General features: G+C 40.3%; 1 protein-coding gene across 4 annotated transcripts in view; it reads left to right on the top strand.

Annotated features, from left to right (window-relative positions):
- The window catches only part of Oxr1 (oxidation resistance 1), a 375,562-nt gene that overhangs the window by 270,880 nt on the left and 80,113 nt on the right, over window positions 1–24,569 (top strand). The window contains exon 1 of one of the 4 annotated variants that reach the window (XM_085679015.2): window positions 3,293–3,315. The exons of the other annotated variants lie outside the window; for them this stretch is intronic. Coding sequence (XP_085535141.1) covers window positions 3,297–3,315 — 19 coding nt within the window. The 5' untranslated portion in view covers window positions 3,293–3,296. Of the gene's footprint in view, window positions 1–3,292; window positions 3,316–24,569 lie in introns of those variants that run through there. 4 annotated transcript variants of the gene reach the window in all.

Here is a 24,569-nt window from a genome sequence, read left to right on the forward strand (position 1 = left end):
CTTTTATTCCTGCAACCATATGAGATACTTATGTGTTCAAGCATGCAAACATACTTGATACCCATGCCCTGTAAAAGCCAGGAAGAGAGAGGCACTGCAGGCACTTTAGAAATTTTAAGTGTCCCTCTTAACTACTGACTCTGCTCCCCAAAATAAAATTAAATCTTGATCATTCAGCGTTGTCACAGAACAATATTCCTGTTTTTTCTGAAGCAGGCATGATTGCTTTATGGTATGCAAAAGCCCTGGATGCTTCGCTTTCTACTGATAGCTTTCGTCCTCCTCGCTTCCCCCTACTTTTGACTCCCTCTGGACCGCCCCAAGCGGAGATGCCTATAGAGTACATTTTTGATGAATTCACTCTGCACATAAAACACACATCTCATCTCGGATTGAGGCTTTCTTCCTGACGTTACAATGGGATATTAGCAAATGGATTTTTGTAATTATGCCGTCAGTAAGGAGCATCTATAGTTAAAGGAGATGATTTCGAACTCCAACTTCCTAAATCTTCCAAAGATGACTTTTTTCTCAGTTTTCTTCTCTGAAAGGTGCATCCAGACTGGCTTTGAAATAAAGAAAACAGCGACAGAAAATAGATATACAAGCAGATGTATTTAATCATACTTATAAATCTCACAAAAAAATAAACTGAAATGCAGGCGAAGGTGCACAGCAACACTTCCAGAACTCAGGGGAGAGACTGGGTGATCAAGGATTCAGGGCCTCTAAGGGCGATGTGGTGAAAACCAGTCTCAGAAGACTGGGTGTCGCTCAGTGGTAGAACCCTTGCCCAGCATGTGCGGAGTCTCGAGTTATGTCTCCAGAACTACAAATAAATAAATCGACAAACTTAGACACTGGACACTTTGTCATTAAAAAGTGCTTAGTGTTCACAGTCTTAAAACAAAGGCAAGTATAATAAACCAAGTAAAAACAAACGAAAAAAAACTCGAGTAGATTTATAGGCAACAGCATTTCTGACCACAACACTGAAAATGTTCATAAATCAGAATTTCTTAACAGCCTTTATCCAAAAGTGATGGCCAGCCAATATTTTATCAGAAACTACAATTATGGGCATCTCTAAGCAGACTAAATGATTGATTTGCTATTGTAGAATCTTCTAAGACTAAACTGAGGAGACCAGCAACTCAAGTCTACATTTTATTTCTTAGGTGTTCATGAAAACAAATTAAGAACAAGTGACAAAATATTGGAAAATACCCATCTTATATTGATTTGACATGCATGTAGATAAATCGATATTTAATTATGTGGGTGCCTAGAACGTAACCAATTCATGTGTGTGTATCGTGCGAGAGTGTGTGAATGTATACTGCTAGTTTCATAGTAATGTTATTCTTTAGTCATGAAGACGATGAATTTGGATAATGTCTACTATTGTGTGAGATTTAAGTATACTGACTTAGGTATTGTTTTTGTGCGCTTTCCTAGAATAGAGTCTTGCTTTAAAAAGGAGTCAATACCTTCGTGCTTACTACCTGCTACTACGGTTTCCCAGGCATCTGAGAATATGAGAAATTGTTTGAAGTTGACCCCAATGGCATTTTAAAACACTTCTGTTGTCTCGTTCTGTTTACTATATTAAGTTGTAAGAAAATGTTAAGATATTAGTTTTCTGACAACATCTAACAGGAAAATTTTGAGAACAGGCAACATCTCCCAGGATGACTGTATAACTAGCAAGAGAATATTTATGAAAGGTGAATCGTTGTTCATCTGTAAGACTGTGTTATTAGCATCATTTAAATGTAACGGAATGGTGTCTCGGAGTAGAATAAGCCAGTAACGGCATTAAGGAAGCCAATGGAGCTTAACAGCTGTGAAACAATTACTCAAGCAGAGTGCAAGGAATTTAACTACAAGTTTTCTGTAGGTTATTTTATTTATTCAGTAGCAATTACCTGGGGTACTGCCGCAGCTCTTGAAAGAATCAAGTATAAGGTTTGTAATGGATCCAAATGAAGCTCCCTCAAAATCACAAGACAAACATTTCCATGTTTCCAGCACACACCAACTCCCTCTAAGACCAGAGTGCCTGACCTTTCTCCAGTGGCCAAGCAGCTTGCTACAGAGCTTTTATATCTTACCAAAGACCACCACCTGTGTGCGGTGTGTGAACGATGACACAGAACCCTGGAGATGTGAGCTGTTGGAAATGTGGACTCCGTTTGTGTCATGATCATGTCTTCATCATGTATCAACTCTGCACTTTGTTCTCAATGACTTGGAAATCTCTGCGGTTCTTCTCCAGGCCACCGGCTCAAACTTCCAGTAGGGCTTAGACTCACAGGCGTCTGGAATCATTGAGGTTCCACGTTCTGTTCCCGGTAACTGTGATCTGAAACCCCCAAGCCAGAGGCAGCTTTGCATCTTGTTGAAACTTCCATGCACTCCCAAAGAAAGTTCTGAAAAACCAGCAGTGACAGCAGGGACTGGAAAGAGGGATATCAACCAAAGTCTCCTGCTGGATCCGAAAGCTGAGGAATGTGAACGAGGAGTCAGAAAGAGGCAGGTTGTGGACACAGCCAGTTGTCTCTACAGAGCTTACAAGGGATGTGAATTAAGAGTTCAGGTGGGAAAAAGAGTGTTACTATTGTCCATTGACCTAGTTATTAAGTGTTCACAGTATGCTAAGTGTGGCTTTAGCGAGAGAAGAAAATAAGTGTAATGTGAAAAAGATTGACGATGTCGTGATGAGGCAGCTGGAGATTCTGGGGTGCTGGTAGGTGCCAATCTTGCATTCCAACCGTGGTTAGCAGCCTGCAAATATGTGGCAAGCTATAGAACACCAACCTGGTGAATACCCAGCTGATCAAATCCTTGGCCTGTTGGTACAATTAGGACGGTAAAACTGAAGCTTGTTAAAGGCAGCCATGCCTTTCATTAGCTTTATGATAAGGAGGTGCACAGAAGTTAAATACTGCTTCCCTTATCTCACATCACGGCAGACTTGACAGGGTCAACTTAGTAACACATCATGCAGAACGTGCTGGCATGGCTTCCAAAGTGTTCATTGAAGCAAGAGCAGGTACACGGTCAGAGGGCAGATACCGTAGGCTGCCTGTGGAATAGGCTGCCTGTGTAATAGGAGCCTCTAGTCTTACACACTGCCACCAGCGCTCAGGGACTGGGCTGGGCTAGAGAAGAGGCCAATCTCCAGAAAGGAAGTGCTGTGCTTCTGGGGAAGCATACCAACCCAAATCCCAGGCTTGGCTTCTTGAAAGCAGCACATTGCCAGCTGAGGTGGGCCTGCAGGGAGGACTGCAGCGATGTTCTGCACACGGAAAGGTAGGTGCAAACGCTTGCCAAGGCGCTCTGGGAACTTATGCTAAGCAGGTTTGAAGGGTTCAGTTCTTTTATTATGTGTTTAAAATCTAGGTGAGCTAGGTGAATCTACCAGTGCAGTTGGAAGTTCTATAGCTACTGCCGGGAGAAAGGGAATGCTTGGTGGGGAGGCCAGGGCAGAGGAAATCCTATCAAAATACTAAATCTACAGTGAATATGCGTTTTTCAAAAGATTTTTTTTTATGCGTGTGGTTTTGTGATTTGCTTGTAAGAACTGGTAGTGATGGTGTTTCTATAGGGAAGTGCTCCAAAATAAACGGATTGAGGCCATGGTTTTGGTCTGCCTTGTGTGCAGTGACATTTGTAAAAGTTATTAATAACCACAATGCCCATATCTCCTTAACTAAAAGCCATGCAGCCTCATAATGACAGCGATCAAGCCATGCGTTCTTCCTTTTATTAACCCTGTATTCTGGGTTCCAGAGATTTGTGATTCATTTCATGAACCATCTCCTGACCATCTGCTTAAAAATTACCTTAATTTTTTTTCCTGCTAGTGTTTTATTTATGACTTTAAGTCCTGTAACTTTGAAAGAAATAGAAGGCTTAAGAGTTTTATTTCTTCCTCTTTTTTCATGTTTTAAACTTTTGATCAAACAAACCAAACTAACATTAGCATTGATGGATCGACCTGGACTTTTAAGTGGCAAGAATAGAGGACTAAAGAGAAGCAAAGCGTGCAGTGCCCCCTTTGAGAGTTAATGGCATGCAGCAGATGGAATTCATTATTGACTTTTAAAATGAAATTGTTCTACATTATGATTTATTTATAGTTTTGCCTTTCCAAAGATGTAATTACCATTAACTAGTTCAGTATTTTGTCAGTCACAAGCTGTGTGTGTGTGTGTGTGTGTGTGTGTGTGTGTGTGTGTGTGTGAACATCAGCATATATAAGATAGTTTGTCACTTAGTCATATGATTTGATGATGTTAAAGGCTGTTAGTTCTATCAGATTCGTAACGAATCGGTGGGCATCGTGAGCAGCTAGAAGGTTGCGTGGTTTTTTTTTCTCGTTTTGGGTGATTTAAAATACGGTTATTTCACATCATAGAACAGTTTGTGTAATTCTCGTTGCAGAAGGGGGAATGAGTATAATTACAAATAAACAACTGAATTTTATTTTTCTAGCTCGTCACCAGATACGATGATAATCCTAATACATGCAAAATCATCAGGAAAATAATTAGGCAGTGGCTTTCAGGCTAAACAACTATAATTTCAATCATAAATTTTAAGCTTTTAAGTCACTGGGGAGGCTAATCATCACACAGCAAAGCTGAATTTCTAAGCAGTACTGAATGTTTAAATCAGTTAAACTTAGTACAGACCTTAATGGTAATCAAATTATGGTCAATTTAAAAAATACACAAAAATGGGCAACTTTAGATATGACTCTATGGGTACTAGCACAAAAATATGAAACTCCTTTTCAAGGCTGATGGGTCATTCATTTCATGTATGAACTCGAATTTACATTTTCTGGGATGGGAAGATCTGAGATGAACAGGATTCAGACCACATTTAAATTTTATCAAGGGTCCTGCCTGGGTCCCATCTCTCTGCCATTGCAGCCTGTGCCTGTCCCCCTTTCCCAGCGGCCCCCTTCTCTTCATTCCTCCTAAGGGGGTGGCTCACATCCCGTGGCAGCTCCACACACAGGCATCCTGTCCAAGCGAGTCTGCTTCCCTCCCCAGTCTTCAGCCCTGTGAAACTGAAGGATAGCAATAAATATTTCATACGCATAGCACTTAAGCATCTTCATCTCCATTCTGCCTTCAGCTTCTTTGTGTCTATCTATAGTCACTTAATAAACGCTTATTGATTGTCAAATAAAGTTGTACGATGACTGATTTTGAGAATTTTCATGCTCTCCTGTAACCACTACAGGTATTACCTTGAGTCTAGGATACATCTTCTAAAGCTTGCATGACTATTTTTTACTATTAAATATTATTTTACAGTGTTGGACTTTGACCACGACACGCATCCTGCTGCTGAGTTGAACTCTAAGACCTATCACCTTTAAAAAAAGTCCTTGTGTTTTATCACACAACCAACAGCATCTTGGTTTGATAAATACAGCTGTAAATATATGGATGTATATATTTTTATACTTTTTATATATTGTATATATTATATGTTTTATATAATTTTACTTGAATAATATATACTTTATATTCAGATTTTGTAAGCACATTGTTTCTCCTCATATGGCTCATTCATGGCCCATTTTGTCTCTCTTTAATGCTCTACACCTCCCTGGTGTAGTTGTATGGTGATTCTATTATTTTTTCCCCAAAGCTCTTAAGGGAAGCCTGGAAAACACTCAGAGATTATTATTAAAAATTTAGTTGCCAATGTTCAACTGTAATGAAATAGAAAGGGACCATGACTTTGATACTGAAGACCAAGGCAGGCATCAGGATTCTGCTTCTTAATGGACAGTAAGCTGCATGAATTTCCACGCTCCCATCTAGAGAACAGAAACAGTATTGTTTCTTCCTCACTGTAAAAAAAAACACTAAAAATGGTGGCCAGGGATGTGGCTCCTTCGCCTAAGATGGGCAAGACCCTGAGTTCCATCTCCACCATAGCGAAAGCAAACCCAAAACTGGATGTGACTGGTTTCAGACTGTGAAAGGGCTCAGTTGCTTACGACACACGTCTAGCCACGTGAATTCAAGAAAAGTAGCAGCTCAACAAAGCTGTCCTTGAACCTCCAAATACACACACGCCCCTTTCTCATAAGCATATCATACACACATGCACATCAATAATAACTGATAAAATATTGAAGATGAAACAGTATAGGTGAGTGTATTGAAAGCCACCAAGTATTGTTAAATTATGGTTTTTAAATATTAAATAATAAATTTTAAGGATCAACATTAAGCTATTACTAGGTTCATATGTTACAAAAAGTTAGCATGAGGAAAGAAGAAATTATATAATTAATTAAAAACTAATAATGATGCATTCAGCTTTTAAATTATCATTGTTAATAGTGATAAGGATCCATAAACGATTTGAAATAAAGCTGAGAACTGCCGAGTGTGCCTGCCAAGAGCCCCTCCACATCTGTCTATCCTGAATCTCAGCAGTGAGCATACAGCAGCCTCTGAGACCGTCTGTCCTTTATTGAGTTAGCAAACCACAGCCCACAGCACCTCCTGGGGATTAAAAATAAAAGACACAGATTCTCCTAGTCCTTCCCTATCTTTGTTCCTTCTATTTAAGAAAGAACATGGTGCTTTTAGCAGTGAGTTTTCCATCATTGAGACTTCCAGAACAAGGTGTTCGCTCCTGTGGTGGTGTATTAACATATGCCTTATTCTGGTCACTCTGGCTTTTAGGAAGTTTTTGTAACAGGGTTGTTAACCCCTCATGTCGAGGAGGTGACAGTGCTCGTCATGTGCTTGGCCAAAGAAATCCAACTTTATCTGACTATTTGTTTGGTACCCTGTGGTCCACAAAGATGTTAAATGAAATAACGTGAACACATATCTTAACAACGGCTTCCTCCGACAGGAAGAGTTATAGGTATAAGATAATGCAAACTGAGTAAAATATGCAACTCACAATAGTGCTTAGCGGTCCCTCCTCTGCCCTTCTATCTGTGCATTCACGGAGGGAAGTGATGCAAGGAGAAACAACTTAATGAAGTTGGTCACAAAACTTCGCCATTTGTTTCCTGAAATTTTAAGGTTTCATCCTATAAATGAACCTCAGGAAAGAACACAGGTACGGACAGCTGCCTAGGAACCAAATTCTTAGGTCCTTATATAAAACAAAGCCAGCAAACAAACAAAATAATAACCTGGTTAGGTTATTTGTAGGAGTGTGTGTTTTCTGTAATACTTATTTACTTTTTATTATCCTGGATCTCACAATTTCAAAATCATAAAGCGTGGCTAAAATAAATAATCGTATGGCTTTTAAAACAGAATATTTCAAGTCCTTAAGATGGTAGTGTTAAATAATGATGTTTGTTTTATAGTGATGAGAAAATACAAAATTTGTTGGGATTTTGTTTTATTTTAGGCCTTTTTTTGTAATGAGGGCCCTATGAAGCATACATGACCCTATGCTTGCTATATGGCTGAGCCTGGCCTTGAACACCTAATCGTCCTGCTCCCACCTGCAAATTCTGGAATTACGGGCATGTGCCCTGTAGATTATCGTGTAAAGAGGCAAATGTTTACTGGATATGTGGATTCTGAGGATAGGCTGCTTGTAAGAGCGCAAACAGAAGGTGCCGTGCTAAGGCATATGTGGGTGGAAACAGGACAGGACGGAGGGCATTTGTAGTCACTAGTTGGAAAGATTATTCGCTCCTAAATTATTTCTGCCTGTCAAAAACTTTTCAGTATCTTTTATATCTTCCTTGAGGTCGTTTGCTCCCATGCAGGCCACACCTTTTCTTCCAAGGAACCATAAATCACACAGAAACCATGTCTTGCTATACTAGAATAGGTTCTGAATTCAAACACGAAGATGAAGGTTTTCTATATTTTGGATGTCCTTGGCACTACGGCTTCAGGGGTACAAGATGCCAATGATTTCCTTTCGAGTAGATGATTGGACATAGTCTGCCTGGACCAGGTGGTTACTCTGTCATTCGTGATGGTGGCAGGCCTCGAGCAACCAAGGGAAAGAGGAAGATGTTTTTCCACTGATGGTGATAAAAAAAAAAAAAAGGTGCATGCAAGTCACAGGCTCTACCTCTAACTGCAATGCCTAACCCCCAGGAGTTCTTCCACGTGTTTTCAATGCAGTTAGATAGAAAACTCCAGTGTCATCTGACTTACACAGAACACTCATACACAATGAAGGCTTGTCACTGTCATATGTAAAATGTTATTTTTAAATAAGGCATAAGACTTCTTTGACGTAGTAAAAATAAAGTAATATGCACTATGGTAAAGAAAAAAGAAAGCAATATATGAAAATGTTTATTTAATTACTACTGTGTCCAGTAATAAATCAGAAAAGGACTATATACTTGGTAACACCAAGTTTGGAAACTGGGGAGAGAGGCAGTGACTGGGAACTAAGGAAGCCACTGATTGATGAAGTCATTCTTGAAAGAAGAAAAGAATGCCAGAGACACAGATTTCCTCCCCCAGAACTCTGCCCCACAGGATAGAACCAATTAGGAGAGATTTTTAAATTTTGTTTCGAGTGTTTTGGTTCAACATTCCAGTCAAATCAGTTACTGGATGATTTGAATTTAACTTGTGGTAGAATATCGTCTTATGCAAATGCATCATGTAGACCATTTTGAAGATCTGGTCTCCCAAAGTAACTCAACCACTTCTTTGTAGGATTTAGACTACAGGGTATTAGCAAACCAGAACAATAGATCCTATTTCCCACTTCTTTATTTTTGCTAAGGTATTAGGCCAACTTTCCTGAAGTATTTAGCTGTCAACACTCAACAGGATGGAAGGTCATTTACCGAGTTTGCTTGGTAGGAACTACATACATACTGCGTACATTTCCTGGCAGTGCCTCTCTTTGGAAAGTCAGATTTCAGCTGATCATTTTCCCCATTACTCCAAACCACTCTGGACTTTCCCCACCATCACCCAAAGCCTAACAGTCATATCCAGCTCAGAGGCAGGGTGCTGCACCTCAGGTCCTTGTCAGGAGAGCTAAGTGGTGGTCTCTTTTATCAACAAGCTATTAAAAAGATAATAAAATGTTTAGATAAGAAAGGCTAAGAAGAAAATAATAGAGTAATGTGATTGCTTGAGGCAGTAGGCAGGGAGTGGTGTAATTAGTTGGGGTAATGATGGGGCTTCTCGGAGAAGGTGTCATTAGAACTGGAGGTTAGGATAGGAAAGGGGCAGGGGCACAGGGAAGGATCTCACAGAAAAGCAAGGCTGGTGTTGAGAAGGGTCTTGGGGTGGAAGTGAATTGACTGTTTTCAACAAATGGAAGTGTCTAAGTTAGGGTTTCTATTGCTGTGGAGAGACACCACGATTGTGGCAACTATTGTAACAGAAAACATTTAATTGGGGCCCGCTTACAGTTCAGAGGTTTAGTCCATGATTATCATGGTGGGAAGCATGGCTGCATGCGGGCAGGCAGGCAGTTTGCTGGAGAAGTAGCTGAGAGTTCTTTGTCTGGATGGGCAGGCAGAAGCAAGAGAGTGTGAGCCACTTGGGCCCAGCTTGAGCTTTTAAAACCCTAGAGCTCATCCCCAGTGACACACTTTCTCCAGAAGACCACACCTATTCTAACAAGGCAACCGTGCCTAGTCCTTTCAAATACTGCCACTCCCTGTGAACCTACGGGCCACCATTTTCATTCAAAATACCACAGGAAGGACAGCCAGTGTGGTTAGTGGAGGAGTCCAGAATCACCTTAACACTCAGAACTGACCCTCACCTTTGCCCACAGCACTGAATGCCCACTAGGTATGTTCTAACGGATGATTATTTGTAACAGCAGACAACTTGGATTTGCTGTATGCTGCATAATTGATAGCACCAGCTAAATATCTGTTTTCATTTTACTTCAAGTTTCATGAAGTTCTTGAGATGTACACCAGGCTACAAATATTTAATTGTTGTTATCATACATAAACAAAGGCCCACTTCAAACGGTCTCGGAGTTGAAGTTGCCTTACAGATTCACAAAGCTGCCCTGGCTCTCCATACACACTCTACATTGCTGAAATGTTGAAACCTTCCTTTCACCTAGATGTGAAATGTACTCGTGGCTTTAATATCGAAGAACTTACCATTGTTCAAAAAAGAAAATAAAAACTGCTACAATGAATAAAAGACCAAATCATCTCACTCAGAGCTATATAGCCAAGCTACACATTCTTCCTTTATTTTTTAATTGCTAGAAATACGCCATTGTGAAGACGTATATTACCAGCTGTCTCAGCCTGTTAACTAAAACCCTTTGTGTAATGGTGGAAAAGGGGTGCAGGCGCCTGTGCAAGCCTAGAGGCCAGAGGAGGATGTCAGATATCCTGGACTGTCACCCTCCACCCTACGCTGCTGGCACAGGCTCTCTCCATCAGCCTGAAGCTAGGCTGGTGGCCTGGCCCTAGCTCGTGTCTCAGCACCCATGGGACTGGCGTTCCAGGCACACACGTGGTCACACCCAGCCTTTGATGTGAGTACTGGGATACAAACTCAGCTTCCGACTCTTGCACAGTGAACATTCTCACCCACTAAGCCATCTCCAGCTCAGAAAACTCCTTTTGTAGAGAAAGAAAACAAGGTATTTTTTGACATTCATTTCCAAAAGTTAGGCTCAGCCAATGCTTTTTTTGATTTTTGTCAACCTCTGTATAACAAAGCCTTGATTGGAATTTGGTAGCTTTTCTAATTCAGTGCTTTTAATTTGTTTGTTTGTTTGTTTGAGACAGGGTTTCTCTGTACAACAGCCCCAGCTCTCCTGATACTCACTCTGTAGACCAGGCTGGCCTCGAACTCACAGAGCTGCGCCTGCCTCTGCCTCCTGAGTGCTGGGATTGAAAGCATGTGTCACCACCACCTGGCCTTCCTTTCCATGTTTTTATGTTGATGGGCTTCTACTGTTGCCTCTCATTTCTTTGCTAGCTTACTTTCCACTTACTTCACCTGGCTGATGAAATCTTTGTTCTGAGGAGCTTTCAAAATAGCTTGTTTTCTTACTTTGTTTTGAGTACTCATGTATTAAACTTAAGATAAAGATGTGAGGATTTTATTCTAATTTCTTTTCTGCTGTTCTGTTGAGACACCCACTTGAAAAAAAATCTGTCAATCTGGCCTCCTATTTTAGCATTTTATAGCATATTTATAGGCCCTTGTAATCGTTCCTTTTTCAAGCCACTATTGCAAGAGCTTAAACATGGAGATAGATCTTGTAGTTTTCTTCGCTAAAAATTGGGACACATTTTTTCTAACACATTGGATAAATTTAATGCTTCATGATTTAGAAAATCACTTTCAGTATATTTACAGTGGATGTACATGCACAACAGCAAGTAAATGTGGATGCGCATCCAAGCACAAAGTCTACACAAGATACACATGTACAGCCCAAACTACATGTAGCTGTCACATGAACAACTTGAGTCAAAAGATCATGGCAGTTTCATCAAAATTGGATCAGAGACATATCAGAAAGGAGGAGAGTTCGGGACTGACATGTGGAGATTTCAAAAGACAACTTAGTTTCTCCTGTGGTGTCTCTGTAGGTCCTGCTGGGTTAGCAGAAGGAAACAGTCCTTCCACACAATCTAGCTTCTTCACATTTTAAAGGTTCTCCAGTGTCCTTTGCCATTCAGACTCCATGTCTTATGTTGATTCTCTTCACAAATGGCTGCAAAGGACTGTGAAAGCCCTCGGCTGATGCTGTAAGAAAAGCCTGCATCGGTGTGGTGGATGAGAACCTGTGCTGTTGTGTAGACCTCCCTGGCAGGTGTTTGATTGACTATTCTTGAATCACCGTGGCATCACCAGTGCGGAAAGATAGCAAAAATGATTGTGTTAGCAGGCTACCCAAACACTTCTTTCTGTTGCTTTCCAGCAACTAAGAAACAGCTCACTGATATTTAGCTCTTCTATTTCAATGAGGAGCATAGCTTACTTATGTCTTGATTTTTAAGGGACAGTTCAGACCTCATGCCAATCAGTAATAATAAAAACCAATTCAAAAACACCATTGCTGATGGGGGTTCTGGCTAATGGAAGCATTTGGGACATGAGTCCTGTCTTAGGTACTTTTATATTCTTAGAATAAGACACCATGACCAAGGATACTTATAAAGGGAAATGCTTAATTTGGGGTTCACAATTTAAGAGGGTTAGAGCTCATGACCACCATGAGAGGGAGCATGGTGACAAGCAGGCAGACATGGCACTGGAGCCGTTAGCTGAAGGCTTCCATCTTTTCCCACAAGCATGAGGCAGAGAAAGCTAAACAGAAATGTCCTGGGCTTTTGAAACCCCAAAGCCCACACCCAGTGACATCTCTTCCAACCAGTCTACACCTCCAAATCCTCCCCAGATAGTTCCACCAACCAAGGACCTAGTAGTTAAAACATAGGAGCCCATGGGGGGGGGGGATTCTCACTCAAACTACCAGGAGTCCTGAGGTGTTTTCCATACCAGGATGATCATTAGGAAAGTTGGATGTTTGCATGACATTTCCAAAGTATAGTATTCCACTTAGAAATACCCCACACCTGCTCTCACACAGAATGGCTTCAAATAGTACTTCTAAGGGAACTCCTTCCTCCTGTCTCCCACTGCCCTTTGATGCTTTGGACACATAGCTCAGTGATTTTTCTCTCAAGACTCCTTCAAGCCCTCCCACTACCTTGGTTCACATGGTCTACACAATTCATTATGGTTCCGCAGGTTTTTATGTTTGGCAATCTGTCTTCCTACGTATCTCTTGCGTTCTCTGTTCTCTTCACACTAAGATACTGTCAAAAAGTATTCTATGTGTTGCTGTAAGGGATCAATTAGAAAATCAGTCAAAGAGTAAATCATATCATCAACATCTTTTGAGAATTTATCTTTCTTCCAGTGCTAGGGTCTGGTCTGGTTGCTTCTGTGTATTCTTTCATTAATATCCCACACCCCATGAAATACAGCTGTTTTTCATAAACTCTATTTTACAAATAAAATTATTTTAAAAAGCATATTTGGAAAAGTTGGGCAACTCACCCAAGGTCACGTCTATAGATAGAAACAGTGTTGTAATTTTATCTCTCCAACTCTGAGGCTGATGGGTTTATAGATCTTACTGCTGTCTGGCACCCTGCCTTGTGTACACTTCCACTTATTAAATATTCATTTTTAGAACCACATTACTATAAAACTTACAATGTTTAGAAAAAAATTTTCTTTCTCCCCTCGTCCCCCAAGGTGAGGCGAGCCACCGCTTCCCTGGCTCCCTGGAGATGCTTAGTCTTTATCTGGTCTCTCTTCTGCTATCCTCGCCTTCACTCTGCTGCTGTGATCATGAGTGTGTCTTTATCATGGCTCATCTGTGGGCAGTTCTGCTGGCACGGATGCTTATCTCCCCTGGCTTTGCCTCCTCGGAGCTAAGCACCAGGCACAGCACCCAACACGTGCTAAACAGTTGCAGGGTGAGGCAGGTCTAATTATGCCTTGGAGTGTGTGGCACTCCCTTTAGTGATGAGTTTCTGTCTCTGTGCCGCGTGGGGCTTCACTGGCAGGTCAGCCAACACTCAGCGAGATTGTGGGAAAAGAGCACAGCCAGAGTTAAGAAGTGAACGGGCTATCAGAGAACTATCAAAGTGGCCTTCCGGCTTCATTCCTCTTTTCTCTCCAGCCAACAAAGAGATTCTTTACCCGAGAGAGAAAAGATGGAGGAGGAGAAGCAACATTTTAAAACAATAAAGTAAAATGAAAATCTTCTTTAAAAAGACGGCAATCCCCATTCCTCGTTTTATTCAGGAGTTCTCTCCAGCCAACATTTTAAAACAATAAAGTAAAATGAAAATCTTCTTTAAAAAGACGGCAATCCCCATTCCTCGTTTTATTCAGGGCCACTCAGTGAGTCAGCTAAGACTCTAGGACTGGAGCTTTGGTCTTCTGTCCTCTGGTCCAGGGTGCTACATCAAAATGTTCCTTGTTCCCTGAACAGCCAGTGGTCAATTGACAAACCAAACAGTTCTTGTCACTGTCTTTATTATAGTTTTCATGTTTAATAACATTTAAAAAATCAGAAGCATGTGTTTGCTGTTAGTTATATATTGCTATGTCAAGCAGTCCAGCTGTGTTTTTATGATCTATTTCATCACATAAAGAGCTTCCATATCTCAAAAATACATTATCAATTGTAGAGCACATAAATGGTCACTGTTCTTCATAAATCCACTGAGGAGGAATGCAAACATTTTTAATAAACTGTTTTAGAGAGAACAAGACCCTTGAGCAGTAGAATCCCCCATTCATTCTTGGGCAGTATTCAGTGCATGCATGGTCTTATATCACTCTGAAGATAGTTACAAGGTGAAGTAATATAATAGCTAACATGACTGAAATACAGGATAGTATTTCTATAAACAACAGTCTTAGTCTTCAAAGAACTTCCTGAATCTGTCTAGGAATTTATAGATGAGCCCTAGAAGTTATGTTATGGACCGAAGTTACTTCCAAGCAGTGAACTTCAAGATAGTTAAGGCATCAATTCCTTAGATGTCATTACTTCATCTATGTAATGATCTGTCTCTTTAAGAGACAAGTCACGCCCACTCCCTCCCCCATCCACTGTGGCAAGCTGATCTTCAGCTTCCAGCCTGAGTTCTCTCTCTTTTCTGTCTTCCTCTCAGAGAGGCAGCTTCTACCTCTTTCCCCACTTCTCCCCTTCCCCCCTTCTGTCTCTCCCCTCTCTCTTCTCTCTCTCTTTCTCTCTCTCTGCTCTTCTCCATTTCTCCCTTCCCCCTCCATAACCCCCTGAATAAATATCCAACATCACTCTGCATGGCGTGTCTATCCACATCTTTGTCTCTTGCCTGCCCGCCACGTGTCTCCCTGCCTGGGACCAGCCACCGCTAGGGGACTAGCAGCTCTCTGCCTGGGACTGGCTGCTCTCAGGGCCTGCTGCCTACTGCCACATGGCCCACTACCACTACTTGGGGACCTAGAGTATTTCTGCTGCCTGCTGCCGCCAGGGATCCTGCAGCATTTTTAATTTTTCCATTACAATCTACAGTACTGGGGACATGTTATGCCCTTGGCCTCCAAGGTTATTGCAACAATTCATGGCATGCAAAAATGGAATAACTGTTAGAGTCACCAGACTAAAAATCCTCCCCATTGTGAACTCTAATGCCCCCATCCTTCCATCTCTCACTCCCACCTAAGAAGATGGGCACAGGAACGGAAACTTCTGTGTCTGTGAGTCTCACACGGGAGTCTCTAAACCAAGTCTGGCTCAAGTTGGCTCCACTATTCTTCTGTTTGGGGATGTATTATGCTGTCGTTGAGATACAGGGTAGTTGGGAACATGTGTGTTCTTATCCTTGGTAGGCACAAGACTGATATGCACTAGGGTAGAATACAGAGAACATTAGATAGTGCAGAAGAGGAAGCGACCTGATGGCAGATGAGAAAAGAGGAAGCATGGGGAGGCATGTTTATTATTAACTAGAACTTTTCATTTGCTAGATCTCTCGTTGGTAAATAGCCACTGTATATTTAAATGTAAAGAATTACCACTGTGCATTCCTTATTTTTAATGGGCTTCTAATTCTAGGACTCTTCTTTAATTCCAGGCAGCTCTTACCCATGGCCGTCACACCTTGCTTTATGTTGTGCTCCTACCTGCCCTAGTGGGTTGCAGAGCAGGAAGTGAGGAAGTTCATGGGGCTGTATGGGGTGGCAGGGAACCGGGGAGCTGTTACTTGGAATGGAGACAACTAAATGTTGAAGATGAATTAAAAATGTCTAATACTGGCTCAGTGAAGAAGGATCAGGAGAGCGGGGTACGTGTGGTGAGAGACGAGGGGTAGAACGGAGGCAGGTGCTTGAAGATTGTCAGTGGGATCGCTGAATGAGTTCTCTGCACTTTGGAAGCTACTGAAACATTTTGGCATTTCAGTTCTCTTCTTGATTTCCACATCTGCATAAGTAGAACATATTTATTCTCATAAGTAACACATAACTACATGACCACACATAGACAATTGCAACTTCTGGTTTTCTAAAATGTCACAACTTTTAAATAAATTCATAGTAACTGTACAAAGCATAAAGTTTCATTATGATATTTCTATATATTGATATAACATACTTCGATTATTTTCACCCCCACAATTACTATCACTTCTCCTCCTCTTCTTTCCTTGTTTCATATCTCCGACAGTCCTTCTTCAACCTTCATGTCTTCTTCTTCCTAGAGTCTACATGACAGTAAAGACATCATGCAAGTTTGGGGTAGGGGCTTCTTCTGCTTAGCACAGTGATCTTCAGTTCCATCCATTTTCCTGGGAATGATATAACTTAACTCTTCTTCGTGGCTGGATGAATATCAGTTGTGTTTATATTTATACTACATTGTTTATTCTTTCATCCACAATGATGTCCATTTAGGTTGGTATCATGACTTACTATCTTCAGCAGTACAGTGGTAAACATGGATGTGCAGATTCCCTTAAGCAAGCTGACTTTGATTCTTTGGAGTATAGATTATTTATTGGAGTCAGTGGGTCACAGGATAGTTCCATTTTTAATTTTTGAAGCCCTCCACTGAGGGCCACCGTTGCAGAACTAAGTCTGTGCTCACCAATGGGCATTAGCAACAGTTCCTTCTTCTCCTGGTCTTCACAGCACGTATTCACGTTTCCCTAGGGCGACTGTTGCTAGCTTTATGTGAGATGATAGTCAACTTTACTAAGTGCATACACATGGGATTTCAAACTGCAAAACAACCCAAAGTCTTCAGAAATACTCTCCCTTAAACTGTTCATGCGTTAGTTTTTCATTTATTAGTTAGTGGTTTTAATCAAAAATGTAGCAAAACAAAAATGTAATCAAAAATGCATACCTCACAGTTGTGAGCTTAGTTTTGGCCCTTATAGAGAACATTAATAAGTTTTCATTGCACTGCTAATACTTGCCATTTTCTTCATTCAACCAGTATTTAGTGAATAGCTATTATTATTTTGTAATGAGCTGAATTGGGTCATTAAAGAGTGTAATCAGTCTAGTAAGAAAGATTGTATAAACATTTAGTGATTTTCAACACAAACAGACACTGGGAATATAGTGCTAATATGGTCATTTAATTACTAACTGAAAAAAAAATCCCATCAGTAAAGCCCTAGGACAATCTTCTGAGCAAACTGCCAGCTCTAATGTTTAATATGGTATGCCTTGTACAACTACAGCCTTGTTAGGATGCAATGCCAAAGATACGCTAAATACTTAGTTTGGAAATGAAAATAAAACTGGAGTCCCTGGGAATTTTTAGTTTATATCCTAGAAAAGAAGGTTATCAATATTCACTGAGAAATTTGTATTGACAGAGTCCCTAAACCAAATCACAGGCTAGAAAAATTGACTTCCTAGAAAATGTGGGAGGAAAAAAAGATATAAAACCCATCTAATTAGATACACCTTTCAGATTTTAGTAAAACACGTTAAAGAGACAAAATAGTGAGTTCTGAGGTTAGGATCAAACAGACCCTACTCTATATGTCTTGTAGGTTTGTCTTCGCAATGTCATACATTGCTTGAGCATTTAATCATTAAAATGCTTTCTGATTTTTCTCAAATGGCTGAATTTTTGAAAATGAATTAGGCCTAAGAACAGAATATGTTTTAAAAATGTTTTGTTTCTGAGTGATTATATCCCACCTAATTTCTTCTATGTTTGGCTTTTATCAATATTTTCAGAAGAAATGTATCCAAATGTCTGAAAATAAAACAAGTTATTAGAAACTACTGTTATCTAAATTTAGATGCGCTTCCTTTGTTGACTAGTGCTTATTCTATATCCATCTGGATGTTGGCTTCAGTGCAAGCTCAGATGGAAGGATGACAGGTGCTTAGAGGAATGGACAGGTAAAGAAGAAAACGAAACTCTGTATGTGCTGCCCTTTTTTCATTTAAAACTTTGTTTCCTTTTGTCAATGTAATGACGTAGTCTGCCTACAATCTCAAGTTCTTCTTCACACATATGTCATGTGCAAATTCTATAATCTACAGACTATGTGATGCTCTGATGATTGAGTGACAGACAGCATTCTAGTCTACTGTCTAGTCCCTTTGGTCTCAGTAGTCCTTGTTAATTCTAACTTCCTATGTTCCCTTCCATAAAATTATACTAAGAAAATAACTTTATGGAACAACTATGTCCACAGAGCTATAAGAAATTTCTGAAAAATATCAAATTCAAAGCAAAAAGAGTGAAGCAATGTTGGGTTCATGGCTTAATTTGTTTCTGGGTTGATCATCTGGGCCACAGAGGCTGACTCCTAAGTTATTCTGAGCTGATGGAATTTACTATAAGGGAAGGATGGATTTACAAGTCAGGGCTTCACCTTGTAATTGCAGGTTTCATGTTCACGCCAGTCATCTGCTGTGTTTATAAAGTCAAAGTCAGTCATAAAGTTCAGAATGCATGGCACTTCCACAGCAGTTTAGATTTCTTCAAATAACAAGATATGATTGGGAGGAGGTGTCTCACCAAACTGAACTGGCCTATTCCATAAAGATAAGGAAATTCCGAGGCTGAGAAGTTCAGTAATCTCTTTCAAAGCTCCTAACCTAAGCTTTCTGTTCCCATCCAAACTGCATTTCTGCTGACACCCGGAAGGCCATGTCATCCCTATGGGTTGATATTTGTTTTATATTTATGTGGTTAAACAGCAAACGCCCTTGGTGTTTTCTACCTCTGCTGGTTGTTTCTGGAACACTTTGTATTACATTTTTTTATTATTTAAATCTTATGATGAACTACTGAAAACTTGGGTGAGCTTCTGAAATAATGTGAAAGGGGAGTTAAGACTTTAAAAGTAGAACATCCAAAAGCTTAGAATTTATAATTTAAGATTCTCCCACTTTTGTGATATGTGCTGCACAGAAGCCAGGAAGAGCGCTTCCTAATTATAGTTGAACCTAAAATGGACAAAGAGTTGAAACACTAGTCTTTAAAGAAGTGTTGTAACAACTGAAATTTTTGCAGGAAAAAGATTTCAGAATCACCAATAAGAACAACATCCGTCTATTGGACACTTACCATGTGTATGTCTTCATGGTAACCATCTAGAGTAGGCATGATCAGTCCATACATTCCCAGGTGAAGACACAAAATTATGGAAATGGCCGTACCTAGTTTAAGGTGACACACGTAAGAAGTGAGGGAAAGAGAAACTGAATGAATGATAGACATCTGATGCTCTCTCTTTAACACTCCAGTCATTAGAAAGGCAGAGGATTTGGGATACCACAGAAGGAATAGCTCACTGAGCCACACAGCTCCGTAAGATGTTTGAAGCAAGTGAGCCTGAATCATTTCGAGCTTTACGTTATCACTTATTATAGTAAGAGCAGTTTTGAAGAAAAATAAGTTAAATAATAAATACCACATGGAAGAAAACATGCAAAAACAGGACATGGGGCATGGCCCAGGATAACCAGTCCATTGCAAGGGGCATGCAATGAACAAGTCCAATGAGGTTTTTACTCGTCATTGCTTTGAAGTGTTCCACGCTTTAACCCGGCATGTTTAGGGCCACAGGAAGATTGTCACTGGTGAAGCATAACTGGCCTTTCCCAACCTCCACCGAATCTTTCTTTGGGTGGAGTGGGAGGGGCTCAAGACAGGGTTTCTCTGTGTAACAGTCCTGGCCATCTTGGAATTCACTGTGTAGACTAGGCTGGCCTCGAACTAATAAAGATCTGCCTACCTCTGTCTCCCAAGTTGTTAGAATTAAAGGCATGTGCCATTACTTCCTGGCTGCCTCCACCGAATTTTAAGATCATTAACTGATTAATTTACAACAAGAGGTTGGGAAACACTGGTCTTAATAACTAGAGACATAAGCTTTTGCAATATAGACCTGTTGGGCAAGTTAAGCAACTGACTACAAAAATACATTTTAGTCAATGAAGAATTTTAGCCAAGGGTTAGTTATTAAATTCTGCCATAAGACAACTACACATTTCATTAAGTATTATAATGACATTTTAAAATGAATTCCCAAATCTTTGAAGTTTAGACACACAGACGTAAGCACAAGTGTCTAGAGTTTGCCTTAGGATGTCTCGGCAGAGAAAATAACGGCAAAGTTATGCAAACACGGCCAAATTTTAAAAATTAATGAGCATTGGATATTCTATTCTGCTACTTTTGGGTGTGTTGGAATTTTCCATAAACTTATTTAAAGACTGAAATGATAAGTTTTGGGCCCAAACAATTTTATAAATGAGGTAAAAGAGAATTTTCATATAGTAAACGTGGCTAGTCATTTAATTCCAGAAATCTTTCTTTTAAAAATTTAAATACAGGGCAATTCAGTTAGTCTGGGGCAATTTTAGACATCATTCTGTTGAAAGGACTTACAAATCTGTCAAGCATCCTTCTTCAAGATGATTCCATGGTAGGTGTTCTACTCTCTGTGTGTGAGCTATGGGTTTGGAATTTTATGGCACATTTACAACGTGCACATCAGCACTGTGGTGATGTGTCTGAGCCTGCATCTTTTCTCATGACACTTTAGTGGTTTACTGATGGCCTTCTGGGCTACCTACTCATTGAAACCAAACATTTACTAGAGAGTCGTGTACTGATCCCATTCTACTGAGTACAGACTAAGGTCTTTGAAGTATGTGACCACTTGGGAACCTTTACGCTGGCATGGACTTGTCATATAGTTAGACATGCCATTTAACAGCGTATAAATCTCTCACTGTACTTGCTCACTATAAAGTCTATCATATTTTTCTTTCTTGATAAAGAGTTGCCAAAAGAATTCCACAAGTTATTAAAAACCAAACCCCCTTTAACTTATTATATGACTGTGTTTATGGTAGTACATTTATAGATCCATAGGCTTCTTCCAAAGAAACTGAGAGAAGTTCTCAAAGACCAGAAAATAAATACATCTAGCATGCCCAGAGGTGGACACCATACTGCGTGCATGTGAACCACGTGTCTGACTGGATCAGTAGGCACCCTGGCTTGACAGAGTGAGTCAGCAGACCAGCGTGGATTGGCTCCCAGAATCCCCAATACAAGCAGCCCCTCTGTATGAAACCATGTTAGAGTGCATTGGTTTAGACTTAAAGGAATAATCTTGAAGATCTAAGTTTTTATTTAGACAAATATAGATTAAAAGAAATAAATGGGAAAATGAACAGGCCAGGAGAGAAAACATTGGCTCCAACTCTGAGGCAGAGTTGCTGATACACAGTGCTGCCTCTTACAAAGTAGGCATGCCAACTACCACCGGCTTCCTACTGCAGGAAGGCACATTCGTAGATGTGAATGTTTTTCAGCTTTGTAGACAGTTGGCTTTTTTTTCTTTCCTCTTACATATTGTCCCAGTGGATGTCCGGTCCATAGCCTCTCTCTGATCCTTTCAAAAAAATAACCCCTGTCTAATATTCTATCTTTCTCATTATACCTAAGTACAAGAAAACCTGGAAGTCAGTTTGATCATTCCTTTGGCATTCTACAAACATGTTCCACGCATCCCTCTGCCCCTCAGTTGCCTGCTGTGTGGCACACCGTTCTAATTTTCACAGAGGAAATTGTAATTAGAATAATTATCATTGTGAATATCTTTGCTACCATTAAAATTATTACAAAATACCACAATATTTTGAGACTGCACATGTTTCCACTACTGCAGGTGGATTTGAGAAGGAACATTTATAGTTTCAAAGTTTAAAGACTCAAAGTAATAAATACCATATATCAGCAATCATATTTCCTTTTTCTATTTGAAAAATCATTACAGCTAAAGAAAAAGCTTTACTATATGAATAACATATAAGTGAGCACTTTGTGTGTACAACCAGATGGGTTCTACGTAGAGATAGGAATAATACAATATGGTTCAAGACTCATCTCTCAAAACAAGACAAAGACTAAGGCATAAAAGTGAACACATGTTAAATACTGGATTTCCCTTCTTAATGAGGAAGCCAGTAAGTTGCAGGCAATTCAGAGGATAATCCATAAGATGGGCCTATTTGTAGGTGGGGGCCATTGCCATGAATGCACAGGTGGAAACACATTTTTCCACTGCTGGGGAAAGTCATTCCAATGTCTTCTGGACAGAGTTTGCCTAGGTAAGAATGTGTTTACCCATAGGCCAGAATAACTTTGTATTGTTATTAGCTACGCAAAGAACAGAATTATAAATTGGCTCCTACAGAATCTAAATCCTATGGCCTACAGCAGCACACTCTGGTTTCAAGTACAAATGCTTTTTAACCAATGTACTGAATCCCTGAGTACACAGCAGGTACGTCGAGACTCCCTACTTAGGACATTCAAAGTCCAGGTCCCTCAGGCTTTCCAGTCAACCCTTTTCCAGCATTTCTATTTTCTAGCCTAGGATCCCCATGCCCTACTTAATTTGGCTAAAATGAATGACATAGTCCCAATTTCTAGTACTCTATCAAGCCATTCATAAATTGTCATCTCTTTCCAGATTCTGTGATGTGCTTTATCAGCCCTTGCTAGGAAGTCCTGTGCCAGTTAGATAAGATGTTTCTTGTTAGTCGGGTTTTGTGATGGAATACCTATGGCTTTGTTTTGGTTCGGTCTTTGGATGGATTGCTTAAGGAACTCAGTCAAAAACACTGACAGGGAAGGGAGCTGAAGGCAGCATAAATGGTATTTACGAGTCCACAATGTAATGGTGGTTAGTTTAAAACTGACTTCCTAAATATTCAGAACAGTTCCTTTTTCTAGGGTCATCCTTTGGTTAATTACAAGGAGAGCTTCATCCCAACAGGGGCTTCAAAGTCCTGAGACTATGGAGGGAGGCAAACAGAGACGTGACTAGAATATTTCATATCCCCAGGATGGTTTAAAGCAAGTTTCAAAGTATGGCAACTTGTCTAGGCTTGAACAGGATGTTTATGTGATTGCTCAGGATTCTTAAAATAAGAGGGGGGTTTTAACGTAGTTTTCAAAGGTGTCCAGAGTGCTCTCTGATCGATGCTTTATCCTGAGAGTTGATGCCTTCAGAATGTTCCTAGATGATCCACAAGGCAGGAAGGTAGTAGAGAAATATTAATGTAGACACTTACAGTGGTTCCCGTTCTCAAAGACAGGCACATAAAGGAACAGAACAATGTATTGCGAGACATTGGCAAGGCAGTCCACAGCCACTGTGGACTCAGCGCGTAATAACCTTCTTGCCATCCTCACAGGCAGGGATGCCATGGTTGTGAATCTCTTTCCTTAGTCTCCTTCTAGTATGCCAAGGAAGAGGCACTGGGGTTAGCACACCCCTCTGTGTCCTTTATCTGTTACAGTACTAATACCCCTGGGACCCATATGTTGGCTTTTATACGTATGTTACAAGCAAAATGAAACTCTGGGGAAATGGCAATCGTATTACTGTTATTACTGGATGTGGCACACAAAAAATATATGAAATCATACATTTCTTTTAGCTCTATTTTAGGTTTCCATGTCATCGTTGGAATCCCTGTGTCTTTGGTTGGACAGCTCAGGCCTTAAATGTGTGGATGCTAATTAGCTGATAGACTAATTCTCTTCTGTTCTGATGATGGTTTCATCAAAGCGCTAGCCTCATATTCTGTTGATGAACTTATGGCTGAGTTGTCTTTGGGAGGCAGGAGTTTTTGGAGGAAGTAGGTTACTGGGATATGTCTTATTTCCCTCTCTTCTTCTTCCCCTATTCCTCTCCCCCTCCTCCTCTCTCATCTTTCCTCCCCTCCCCCTTGTCTGTCTCCTTCCTTCCTTTCACCTTCCTCCTCCTCATTTCATCTCCCAATGAAATGAGTGACTTCGGCCCACACACATCTGTATCCCAATGTCCCTTCTTCCCCACAATCCACAAACAATCCAAGAGACCAGGAACCAAACTCTGAAAATTGACACCAAATAAACATTTTCTTTGTTTTTCGTGTATTTTTTCTTTTCACAACAACAGGAAGCTGAAACAGATAATCCTCACTGGGATCTTAAGGGTGTGTGGCCAGACCTTGGGATAGAGCTCTTTTATGTTTGTTATTAATTTTTCAGAATAAGCATAGCAATAGTTTTCACCATGGCAGCTCATATATAATTTGCTGATTCTCTTCCAGACTTCTTTCCCTGTTTCTAACCCCACCCCTACTACTCTCTTTCCTTCTCCTACTAACCACCCTCTTTATGCATGTAACCTCTATTGGGTTCTTTTAAATTTTATTCAAAACTCATGGTTGGATCTTTTTGGGGGAAAGTAATTAGTGTAACACCTTTAAAACAGAGTGACCCTCTGTCTAAAAATAACATACACACTCAACACATGCAGCACACACACACACACACATCACATACAAATACATACACCACACACACACATACACACACTGACGTGTACACACTAATACACACATACACACACAGAAACTGTATAGCAAGTAACTTTTACTTTGAGAAAAGAATTCATGCTAGAACATTTTATGGCACAATCATCTATTACTTTGCAAATCAGTTTTCTGAAGCCTCTTAAAATGGAT

The sequence above is a fragment of the Myodes glareolus genome, chromosome 19 (genome assembly GCF_982192425.1).
Source record: "Myodes glareolus chromosome 19, mMyoGla1.1, whole genome shotgun sequence".
Taxonomy (NCBI): domain Eukaryota; kingdom Metazoa; phylum Chordata; class Mammalia; order Rodentia; family Cricetidae; genus Myodes; species Myodes glareolus.